Raw genomic sequence first — 11,348 nt, 5'->3', positions numbered from 1 at the left:
TAAGCTTGTATAGCTATAAATGACTTAGAGCTGTTTTTCTGCATCTAACAGGTTTCTGAAAATTTTATTTTGAAATATTTGTTTACTTATTTGACTGCACCAGGTCTCAGTTGTGACATGCAAGATCATTAGTTGTGTGTGCTATCTTTCAGTTGTGGCATGCAAACTCTTAGTTGCAGCATGTGGCATCTAGTTCCCTGACCAGGGATCAAACCCAGGCCCTCTGCTTGGGGAACATGGAGTCATAGACAGTGGACCACCAGGGAAGCCCGTCATTGGTTTTGGATCATTGGGTATTCATTTTCATTTGTCTCTAGGTATTCTTTGATTTTCTCTTTATTTCTTCAGTGACCCATTGGTTGTTCAGTAGCATATTATTTGACTTCCACAAATTTTTTTTGCAAGTTTTTTTTATTGTAGCTGATTCTTAATCTCATAATATTGTATCATTCAAAGCCTGTGTTTCCTCATTTTCTGCCTGATCTATTGATGTGAGGTATTAAAGTCCCCCACTATTCCTGTGGTAGTGTTAATTTTTCCTTTTATGTATGTTAATATTTGTCTTAAATATTGAGGTGCTCCTGTGTTGGTGCATAATTGTTATGTATTCTTCTTGGGTTGACCCCTTGATAATAATGTCATGTCCTTGTCTCTTTAGCAGTCTTTAAATTGTTTTATCTGATATGAGTATTGCTACTCCAGTTTCCTTTTGATTTCCATTTGCATGGAATAACTTTTTCCATCCCCCCCACTTTCAGTCTGCAGTGGCTGAAGTGGCTCTCTTGTAGACAGTACACATACGGGTCTCATTTTTTAAAAAATCAATTTAGGCAGTCTATGTCTTTTGGTCAGGGCATTTAATCTCTCTACATTTAATGTAATTATCTATACATATATATATAGTTGCCATTTTGTTGTTTTATTGCTTTGTATATTTTTGTAGGTCTTTTTATCTTCCCTTCCTCTTTTGTTCTCTTGCGATTTGATGATTATCTTTAATATTCTGTTTGGGTTATTTTTCTTTTTTGTGTACCTATTGGAGATTTTTGGTTTGATTACCACAAGGTTTTGATACAGCAGTATGTATGTATGTGTGTATATATAGACACAAATACATATAACTTGATATATACATATATATATAAATATAAAATTTAAGTTGATCTCTCAATTTCAAACCATGCCTTTGTACTCTCCTCCTCTCATGATTCCTGCCTGGTTTTGATATATTTGTGTGTTGATGATTTCCTGCTTTTACTATATGTTTGCCTTTACTGGTGAGCTTTCCCATTTTGTAATTTTCTTGTTTCTAGTTGTGGCCTTTTCCTTTCCCCCTAGAGAAGTTCCTTTAGCATTTGTTATATACTTAGTTTGTTGGTGCTGAATTCTTCTAGCTTTTGCTTGTCTGTAAACATTTTGATTACCTTGCATTCCTATACCAGGCTGCACTCTGAAGATGAGGCTAATTGTAGACCTGCCCTGGTCTCAACTATTTCAAACCTTTTTGGCTCATAACCTTGAAACATCTTAACCTAAGACCCTTTCTTTAAGCAAGACACCGTTGCTTCTAATTTGCTGAGAGCAGTAAGTCAGTGCAGTTAGGTAACTCCCTCACCTTCTCTCCCGTCCAGTTTTACTGAGACGTAACTGACATACAGCGCTGAGATGTAACTGATGTACAGTTCAAAGGCGGGTCTCCTTTCCCACGCTAGCCACCTTGTTTTTTCCAGTCCTTCATACTCAAAAGGCATGTCCCTTTCCGTAGGGCCCATTCCTCTACCCTGACATCTGTGGAAGACACTGAGTGAACCAAGAAACAGGTGGTCCTGCAGATCTAGTCCATACGGCCAAGGCTATGGGATGGAAGCCTGAGGACAGCCGGCCACAGGCGGTCAGCGGGGCTCTGGTCTGCGGCCATGCAGCAGTGTCCTTGCTCTGTTCTCCAGTTGGTGGAACACTCCTAATCACTTCTGGTTTGGGGCCGCCTGATTAGAATTGGAGTTTGCTCAAATAAACTCTTAAAATTCTTTTAAAAAAATTTTATTGAAGTATAGTTCGTTTACGATGTTGTGTTAATTTCCGCTGTACAGCAGACTGATTCTATTTTATAGTCATATTCTTTTCCATGATGGCTTATCCCAGGATACTGAATATAGCTCACTGTACTATGTAGTAGGATCTTGTTTATCCATCCTATATATAATAGTTTGCATCTGTTAACCCCATACTCCCAGGCCTTCCCTTCCCACCCCTACCCGCACGGCAACCACCAACATGTTCTCTATGTCTGTGAGTCTGTCTCTGTTTTGTAGGTCTTTTAAAGTTCTTAATATACCTCAGTTTAACAGACCCAATCTTTACACCGATTTTTAGTGCTGCGAGTCATTCCAATGTCATGTTTTTAAAATAAGAAGGAAAGAATACAAAAAGAGAAAGACCAGAAGAAGAGGAAAAGAGAAGACAATGTACATAGGGAGGAGGAGGACAGTTTATAGGAGGAAGGACCTCAGAAGTCAGCATGAGGCTCCAGAAAATGAGCATTCAAGAGGAAATAAACATCAGACATGAGAGAGTGAAAAGTTCCCCACAAGGCAACTGCTAGTAACTGAGAAGAGCTCCTGAAGACGCTCAGGAATATTTTAAACCACTTACCCTTCTCCCAAAGCTTATTTTTCTGTTACAAAAAGGCAAAATCCCTAGCTCTTTAACAGGGGCAGCATTCAAACGAGCTGAGATAAAATTATGTTCTTAAATTTGTCTCTGGACATGTAAGCATCTTCAAAGCACCAAAGGAGCAACAACAACTTCAACTGCCTTCTCAGATGACGTGTTTACAATCGAATGCATGAATTACAACACACGATCTCTTAGGTTAGAACTATGCTTCCCATCAAAGGCACACACTTGAGGCCCATGCTTTGAGAAAGAAGTTTTTGTCACTTGCAAGTGGTACTGAATTTCTGTCCGTGGAGACTCCAGGTCCTCCATGATAAAGGCCATGTGAGGAACACGTGATTATCACCTTGAACCCGAATACCACCACTGCGACTTGAGGGAAGTCATAACTGGTCATGTCCTTCTAATCACATTTGATGCCATTTTTAATAAAACTCTACCATTCGATTCTTAAATGTATGCAGGCTAAGAGGATATAACTACATTACCCTGTCATACATTCCCTGCTTTCAGCTCTGTTTCTTAGTGATTTACTAAATTTTCCCCTTTTGAATAGAAGAGGGCTGGGGACCCTTTAAGCTTAGTGTCACCAACAGTGGCTGGCACATGGTTGGTACTTACTGAATTAAAAGGAGAATGACTGGTGAATGTTTTTTTATCATTTGCTCATTATATATTATATCCTCGTGTTTCTGTCCCCCAAACTTAGCCTATCACACTGTTACTAAAGAGATATCATCCATATAACATTTATTTAAAACAAATAAATGGAAAAAATTCACTTTAAAGAATCAGTTATTCCATATGTTCAAGTGAATATGTTTTATTAAATGCATACTATAATATCATCTTTCTATAGTATGTGAGTATACATAATAAATTAAAAGGTATATATTTATTAAATATAGATATAATACCAGAACATGATTATTTCAGATGAGAAAATCAAAATAAACCCATTTTTAAGTCTCTTTTGGTCACTCCAAATGGATATTTGCTCATAAAAAAATACACTGATTTTTTTTTTCCCTGGGGAAAAAAATTAATTCCATAGCAATGTAGTTAAGGGACATATTTTATTTCATAGCTTTTCTGCAAGCAAACTTGCTTCGATACAAAATGAGTTCAATGGTACAGGTGCTACTGTCCACTCAAGCAAAAGAAAACCTCACATTTAGATGAATGCACTTTATGATGATACTCTTACAGGGTACTAGGTCTCAGGTCCAGGTGGCCTCTGGCCTCGGGCGAAGCCACGGGCACAGAAACGCACAAGAGTCTGGGAATCTCAGAGCATGGGCAGGCGCAGAAAGGAATTTTCTGTGAGTTCTCTGTCAGGTAGGAGGATAAGAACCGTGGTGGGTGTGTCTGTCTTTCTGCCCCCCATCTTGCAGTTTACACTGACATGGTCTCGGAACGGATCCCCGGGGGTGTCTTTTGGCTTTTCGGGGCTTGCAGAGAAGCAGGGAAGTGTCATGAGGTATCCTTCATGTGAGCTCCCAGTGGAGGGCTGGCTGTCGGGAGGCTGGGGACTTACCTTCAGGTACTGTGTGCTCAGTGTAGGAACCTCTGTGCCTGTCAAACTCTCTCTCCCGCCTCACAGAGGGTGTGAGTCCAACCCCAGACTATCCGACCCAAAATCACACAGAGGAAAGAAAAAGACAAATACACAGATAAGGCCATCTGCAGAATTTTTAAACTCACCTCTTGCAATATTTCACAATAATCTCTACATCATATGTTACATCTTTCAGACTTAAATAGTAAAGGCTTCAGGAAGGGCCACGGCGGAACCAACTGCACTATCTCTTGGAGGACTTGTCCAATTTGCTGGCAGGTGATTTCCTCTGGGGCGTGGGGATTTTGGAAGGCTTGGCTCCAGGCGGCCGAGAACCTGCTCGGGGCGTAGGCCTGTGTGTCGGGGGGACAGTCTCCACGTCGGAGCACGCGGACTGGATCTCCGAGATGTCGAAGTCCGAGGCGTCACTGCCGCGGCGGCTGCTGGCCCGGCTGCCGGCTTTGCTGCCGGCTCGGCTCCCGGGTCGGCTCGGGGTCCTCCTGGGATCTGAGGAGAGAGAGGGCGGAGACAGGTCATCCTACCGCCTGCGTCCCACTGCCACCGGTTCTCGAAGCTCAACACCACATTCACTCTCAGCTAGTCTGCTGGACACCCAGGAGGTGCTCAGGCAATACCTGTGGGTTTTATGGCCTTGCTGCGACCCTTAAGTGGATGAAATGTACAAAAAGCTGGGTACACACACGAAGTGGAGGTGGGGGGCCAACCCACCTAAAAGGGAAGTCCACTGACTGGACACAGATGGACGGATGAGACGTACTGAACTGGACACTGTGTTTTCCGAAGCGCGGCAGGTCTGCCCTCGGGAAGTGTGCAGTGCACACGCAGAGCATGCACGCGGTGCACGTTCTACCCGCGGATAAGGAATTCAAGCAGAGGGGACGGAAGACAAAAAACTGGAAGTTTAAAGATGCTTCAGCCTTGCTATAAAGAAAGCTGAGCACCGAAGAATTGATGCTTTTGAACTGTGGTGTTGGAAAAGACTCTTGAGAGTCCCTTGAACCAGGAGGAAATCCAACTAGCCCATCCTAAAGGAGATCAGTCCTGGGTGTTCATTGGAAGGACTGATGCTGAAGCTGAAACTCCAATACTTTGGCCACCTGATGCGAAGAGCTGACTCACTGGGAAAACCCTGATGCTGGGAAAGATTGAGGGCAGGAGGAGAAGGGGACGACAGAGGATGAGATGGTTGGATGGCATCCCCGACTTGATGAACATGAGTTTGTGTAAACTCCGGGAGGTGGTGATGGACAGGGAGGCCTGGCGTGCTGTGGTTCATGGGGTCACAAAGAGTGGACACGACTGAGCAACTGAACTGAGGCTTGCTGTGCTCAGGAACCTGGGGTCAGAACCAGAGTGGCTGGGATTTTCCAACCACCCAAAACAGAGCCCAGCACAATTATCGAGCAGCTAAGGAGGCCTGACCTTCTGGCCTGAAGGGGTAGATCCTGTTGCAGCTTTTCTTTGATTCCACAGTCACTCTCTCATCTTTCTCTGGTACTTTCTGAAAGGGATTTTTTGAGTCCCTTTATTCCCCTGGCCCATTGATCCCCTACCTTAAATGGATGGCTGGGACCACCTGTCATTTCAGAAGCACGCAGCAGCATCAGTGTGTCTTCCCTGACTAGGAAGAACTGGGGCTCTCACCTTTAGATCACATCAGGGGGGAGACACCCCAGACTCACCGGCAAACTGGGTGCGCACTCTGGCAGCTGCGGTGGTGATTAAGCCGCTGTCCTCCCCGGAGTGGAAGCCTTTCCCCGACAAGTACCCCGGAAGTCGGAGTTTACTTCCCTGTATCGGCGTCCCCTGTGGTTAATCAGGGAAAAGACATTTCAGACACGGCCTTTGTCCCACGATCCTCCACCGACACCGCTTCGCAGGCTGTGGGAACCCTCCGCTGACACTTGGGAGGTGGAGGGGAGAGCCCATCGGTTAAACAAGGCCCTGGGTTCCCACCTACTAACTGCTTGTTCTCTCCCTGAATTCAGAGGGAACCCTCTAAAGGAGGTGAGTCCATGTTGGAGAGAAGATATGAAAATGGAGATTACCCCAGGCAACAAACTGTGAGTGTGTTAGTATCTCTCCAGATAGTCAGTGAATATCACAGAGTTCAGAGTTCAGCCAGAAAACGAGGATGGTGATTGCATGGTACAGAGAGAAGATGGGGCTCTGAAAAATTGTGTTTGGATTATCTGCTGCTTGCAAGGCTTTTAGGGACCAAGTCAGAAATAAACAGAACAGAAAGAAAATAAGAAATGCTTAGACAGCCATCATTTAAACAAACAAAATGGCCCCCCAAAGTGACATTTTATTAATCTGTAAGACGTCACTTTTATCTCTTGGCCCCATCACCTTCTATGGTCCTTACACACAAGATACCTAGGCAACCTTTTGGGATGATTCTCTTAAAATCCTTACAAGCATTCAAGCAATCACAACTATGAAATTTTTATTATAAGTCTAAAATCATTGCACTTTTTCTTCATCACTACAACCTTTTGAAAATTCTCCCAAAGTTAAAAAAAGAAAAAACAAATCTCCTGAGAAGTATAAGGATATTGCATTCCTCAATGAGCTCACAGTCAGGGAGCTGTTTAGAGGAAATAAATCTATATAATTATATGTGCTTTTTAAAATTAATTTTCCTTTATCAAATACTTTTAAATGCTTAATAAAGCATATGTAAGACGTGATACATCAGACTTGCAATTTATTAATATTACTGATATTCATAGTTCATTTACATATTCTCTCTATACATCTTAGCATAGAATGTAAATAGAGTTCATATACATAGATTACTTGAGTGTTCAAAATATTATCACACATCTAACCACAATCAATCCTCACACTTACCTAATCACTTTTTCACAATCATGAAAAAGGAGGGCCTGAGGAGGGCAGTAACTTGCCCAAATGAACTCTGACAGCTCTGCTCCAGCTAAATCCCTACCTTGGAATCTCAGCAACCCAAGAGAGAGTGAGGACTCGCAGGTGATGAGACATACTATGCGAGGTGACAGCCCCTTCCCACGGAACACCAGAAGCACTCGTCAGGTGCCTTGATGTGCTTCATTTATGGTCACAAAGCTACCCCGTCCTCTGAGAGACCCCTCCATGGAAGGATACTGCTGTTTTGTCTCATGAGGCTACCTGAAATCACACCTAGTGTTCTATTACCTAAAGACTTTTGTAATTTGGGGGGGTTTCCACTTTTTACAAACTTGAACTAACGGAGTAGCACAGCCCTAAATGTTTAAAACAAATGTCTCACCGCTTCTCGGCCTTTTGGCTAAGATCAAGTGTAAAACAAACGTCTCACATAAGGTTCCCACCACTGCTTTCAGTTCTGGTCACAACAGATCCATCAGAAGTGACACCTTGAGACAGAACCTATGATACTAAATCACATCGCTCACTCGGGGGAAGGGAGAGGGACAAGGGGCTGGGGGATGAGGACGGGTTTGTGCCCCGAGTCTACAGCCATCAGCAATTTCCATTTCCATCATTTCGATCTCAGGAGGGCAATGACATTTCCTCTGCCAGCCTCTCATTATGGGTGTGAGGGTTAAATAATACGTGAGAAAGAGTTTTGGAAAAGCATAAAAGGCTTTCGAGAGGTACCAAGTTACTTGCATCCAAAAGTCCTTGTCTTTAATATGAAATGCCTCCTTGGTTTCAGGGACAGTTATTTAGAGATTCTCCCCCACCCAATTCTTGTGATTCTGGTCAAATATGTGCATATGTTTATCATTTTACAGAGAAGTTTCTTTAAAAGACATACAGTTGACTTCCAGTTGAACATAAATGATCTGATACAGGAGCTAATCTTGGCAAATTTTATATCACCTAAATATCTTATCCCCATAGAGCATGTATTTAAAAAAGAGCATACTGACTAAAAAGCACTAAGTCTAATAAAGACACACCTTTTGAGCATGAGAGATAATTTTGTGCCTGCCTGAGCCCCTGACCCCCTGCACTGATGACTAAAAGGCTTATGTCTCAACCACCCAGTGTTCCTGGACAGAAATAAACATACCAGACAGTCAGAAGGACCTTGCCCAGAGAGAAAACTCAATCCACATTCTTTTAAGTGATTCTCTTGCAAATGACACTGCCTTTCACTCTCTCCTAAAAAGGATTACAGTATCTCTTGCTGAAATTCTGTCTAGAAGCAGAAGGACACCATCAGCTTGAAAAGAAACTGGACTCAGGTCTGGGTATATCTCCTGTACTTCACTCTCCCAGGGGAGAAAAGCAAAATTAAGGATGAGCAGGAGAACAAAAAGCAAAAGAGGTCAAGAGCCCGCACTGGTGGCAAGGTTAAGGAGCTACAAGCCGTCTTTTCTGTTGACCCCTTACTCTCGTGTCTGCCTGGAAATGCTGGGTTGAGACTTATTACACAGAAGTCTTCAAAAAGACACAGTATTATCAACAGTGCAGTTATAAGGTGAGGCAGGATTAGTAGGTGATTGTTTCAGTTAAAGGCAGCTGTTAGGCTGGACTCTGGGGCCTTACGATACCTCTGGAGATGACACGGGAAAGTCAGGGCACTCAGCTGGTTTACAGGGAGTTGACACCTTGCTGTTTGTCAACCAGGGTTTACCGTAATTGCGTGTTAAAGGATGGAGAATCTGTATGGAACAATGGCAAATCAAACGTGAAGGACGGTGGATAAAAAGCAAAGCCATGGAAAGAGAGATTCACAGCCACTCATTTTGCAGTAAGAATGATCATCATTAAAAACAAATGGAAAGGTCTGATGGCAAATTATACACACCAAAAACATGAATGAAGCTTTAAAAAGAAAAACCAGTCTAAAAGGTATCAAAGTCTCCGAACAGATTGTCTCTATATGGGCCATAAGGCAAAGGCATACAAAAAAAAAAAAAAAATATATATATATATACACACACACACACACATATATATTTAATCCTGCATCATCCATATTGTGATAAGGGACACATCTGGAGAAAGCTGGTCCTACAAATTCTAGGAACCCCAAACATTGGAAAGCATACTCTGGCACAGCACTCCCCAGCCAGCAATCTGGCACCAGGCACTGGTTTGGGGATGATTCAAGAGCATTGCATGAACTGCGTACTTTATTCCTATTTGTTATTACAGCAGCCTCACCACAGAACATCGGACATTAGATCCCAGAGGCGGGGACTGCTGCTCTGGACTGGGAGTGCAGAGGAGGAGAAAACGCGTCCTACCTTGGGTGTGCTGCTGGCGGGGACTTGCGGGGAGGCGGCCTGGCCGGCCTGGCTGGACACGGACGTGGACCGGTTGGGCGAGGCCGCCCGGGACGAGGGCCTGGACCTCCGGCCCCGCGGCCGGAAGGCAGCCATGCCCTGAGTGGTTCCATCTGCCAAGATGAACTTCTCCCGCAGTTCCATGTTCGTCCTTCCTTTAGCTGGATGGTGGAACACGCGACAAGGCGCACACACAGGAGAGGAAGGGGAAAAAAAAAAAAGAGGGCTTCAGTCATGTGAGGGGAAGATCGCCACCGGCACCACAGACCACGTGGAGGATTGCAAGAACACCTTTTTGCCATGCCAACTCCAACTCAGCATCACAAAAAGTCAAATGCATTCCTTTACAATGCATTCCTTTTGGATACAAGTAAGTTGGGGGAAGAAAAAAATAAAAGTGTGTTTATTCTAACACTAGACACCAGCAAGAGGAACCACTATTAAAGAGAGAGTCAGCATGAAAATGACAAGCTCATGCTCAAACACTGTTAATCCACCCGCTACTGATGCCTGCAGTGTTTCCCTGTGCCATCCCCACCCCAAGGGGACCGGGGAGGCAGGGACTGTGGCTTTTGTAGGCTCTATTGAGGTCAGGAGATTGAGACCAATATGGCACCATCAGGATTAATTGAACAGTTATACAGAATGAGAGATGGGTTATTCATCATGATGACAACACATAAACTTTCGGGTTTTTGACTTTCAAGAAGGCGGCTGGTATTTTTATTTTATGCCTTAAAAACCTGGTTTTACAACATGCAAAATAACAAACGCCAGACTGCAGGATCTGGGAGGTCATCCGTGATTCAACACTCAGACCAACACATGTGCATGCGCAAGAGGTGCCGCCAGAACCTCGCGTGCAGGGCGTTGGCCTGTGTGATCTCGGACACAACCCCTGCGTCTGCAACACTGGAATGGCGTCCAATGTCGAGAGTTTCAATTTGGAAGCACCAGCTCAGTTGGATGTGAGTTAAGCCATACGTGACTGATGAAGCGCGTTATTTGAAAACAAACGACGAAAGCAAGAATGTCAAGGAGGAAAGAGGAGAGGCCAGAGGGGTGAGGCAAAGAGAGGGGTCGCCAACCTATAGTAGGCTGAGTAGTAGTGATTGAAGAGTTTGATTCCGAGCGTAACATTTTACTCCCATGATGATGAACTAGAAGAAATGACACAGGATACCAATCACATTCAAGAGAACTGTTAGCAGAAGAAGAAACAGCACAGTGGTTGACTACGCCAAGGTCGCTCAGGTCGGGCCTTTAGTGCATGGTTTAGAAGAAGAGAAGCAGGCACAGGCTGACTCGGGAGGAAAAATGCACCTGGAAGACTCTGCCCCGGGCTTTGCCTTTCTCAGGCAACCACACAGAGCACTCTGCCTTCTCCCTTGTTTCATAAATGGAGCTGTACTACCTTAGACTGCACTGCTTCCAAAATACAAAACAAAAGGGCGCATTTGCTTTTACTTCACTCCTTTAGGTGTAATCACCCGCGGTGGCCTAGCAGGGAGGCCAGCGGGCTGGCTGCCTGAACCCGAGAGCTACGGTGCAGCGTGTGTGCACGTTCTTAGGGCGCTGATCTAGAACTTCAAAATTCAGAGTCACATCAGGAGCTTATTATTTTAAAAGTTTTTCAATACTGCCTTCCTCACCTCTCCCTAATTTCAGAATAACTTTTCGCTTTCAAACTTCTTCTGTACAGTATCTTCAATCTTCATCACTCAATTTTCTCTCCTCTTACTTTGCTTTTCAATGACAGAGGAAATCCTGTCCTTAGCTGGCAGAATTGCTCATTTTGAAAACTGCAGATGGGGGGGTGTCTCATACAG

At 44.0% G+C, this 11,348-nt stretch overlaps 1 protein-coding gene across 17 annotated transcripts in view; it reads right to left on the bottom strand.

Annotated features, from left to right (window-relative positions):
• Window positions 1-3,483: 3,483 nt before the first annotated feature.
• DST (dystonin) overlaps window positions 3,484-11,348 on the bottom strand; it is a 522,273-nt gene continuing 514,408 nt past the window's right edge. For 7 of the 17 annotated variants that reach the window (XM_043907023.1, XM_043907022.1, XM_043907025.1 and 4 more), the window contains 5 exons: window positions 10,608-10,679; window positions 9,481-9,680; window positions 8,782-8,892; window positions 5,938-6,061; window positions 3,484-4,741 (listed from right to left, as the gene is read on the bottom strand). In XM_043907023.1, the coding sequence (XP_043762958.1) occupies window positions 4,479-4,741; window positions 5,938-6,061; window positions 8,782-8,892; window positions 9,481-9,680; window positions 10,608-10,679 (770 nt within the window). In that variant the 3' untranslated portion in view covers window positions 3,484-4,478. The remainder of the gene's footprint in view (window positions 4,742-5,937; window positions 6,062-8,781; window positions 8,893-9,480; window positions 9,681-10,607; window positions 10,680-11,348) is intronic. The other 10 variants (XM_043907040.1, XM_043907038.1, XM_043907032.1 and 7 more) reach the window with 2 other exon arrangements.

Source organism: Cervus elaphus, chromosome 7 (assembly GCF_910594005.1).
Source record: "Cervus elaphus chromosome 7, mCerEla1.1, whole genome shotgun sequence".
NCBI classification, from domain to species: domain Eukaryota; kingdom Metazoa; phylum Chordata; class Mammalia; order Artiodactyla; family Cervidae; genus Cervus; species Cervus elaphus.
This window is presented reverse-complemented; position numbering and strand designations above follow the sequence as displayed.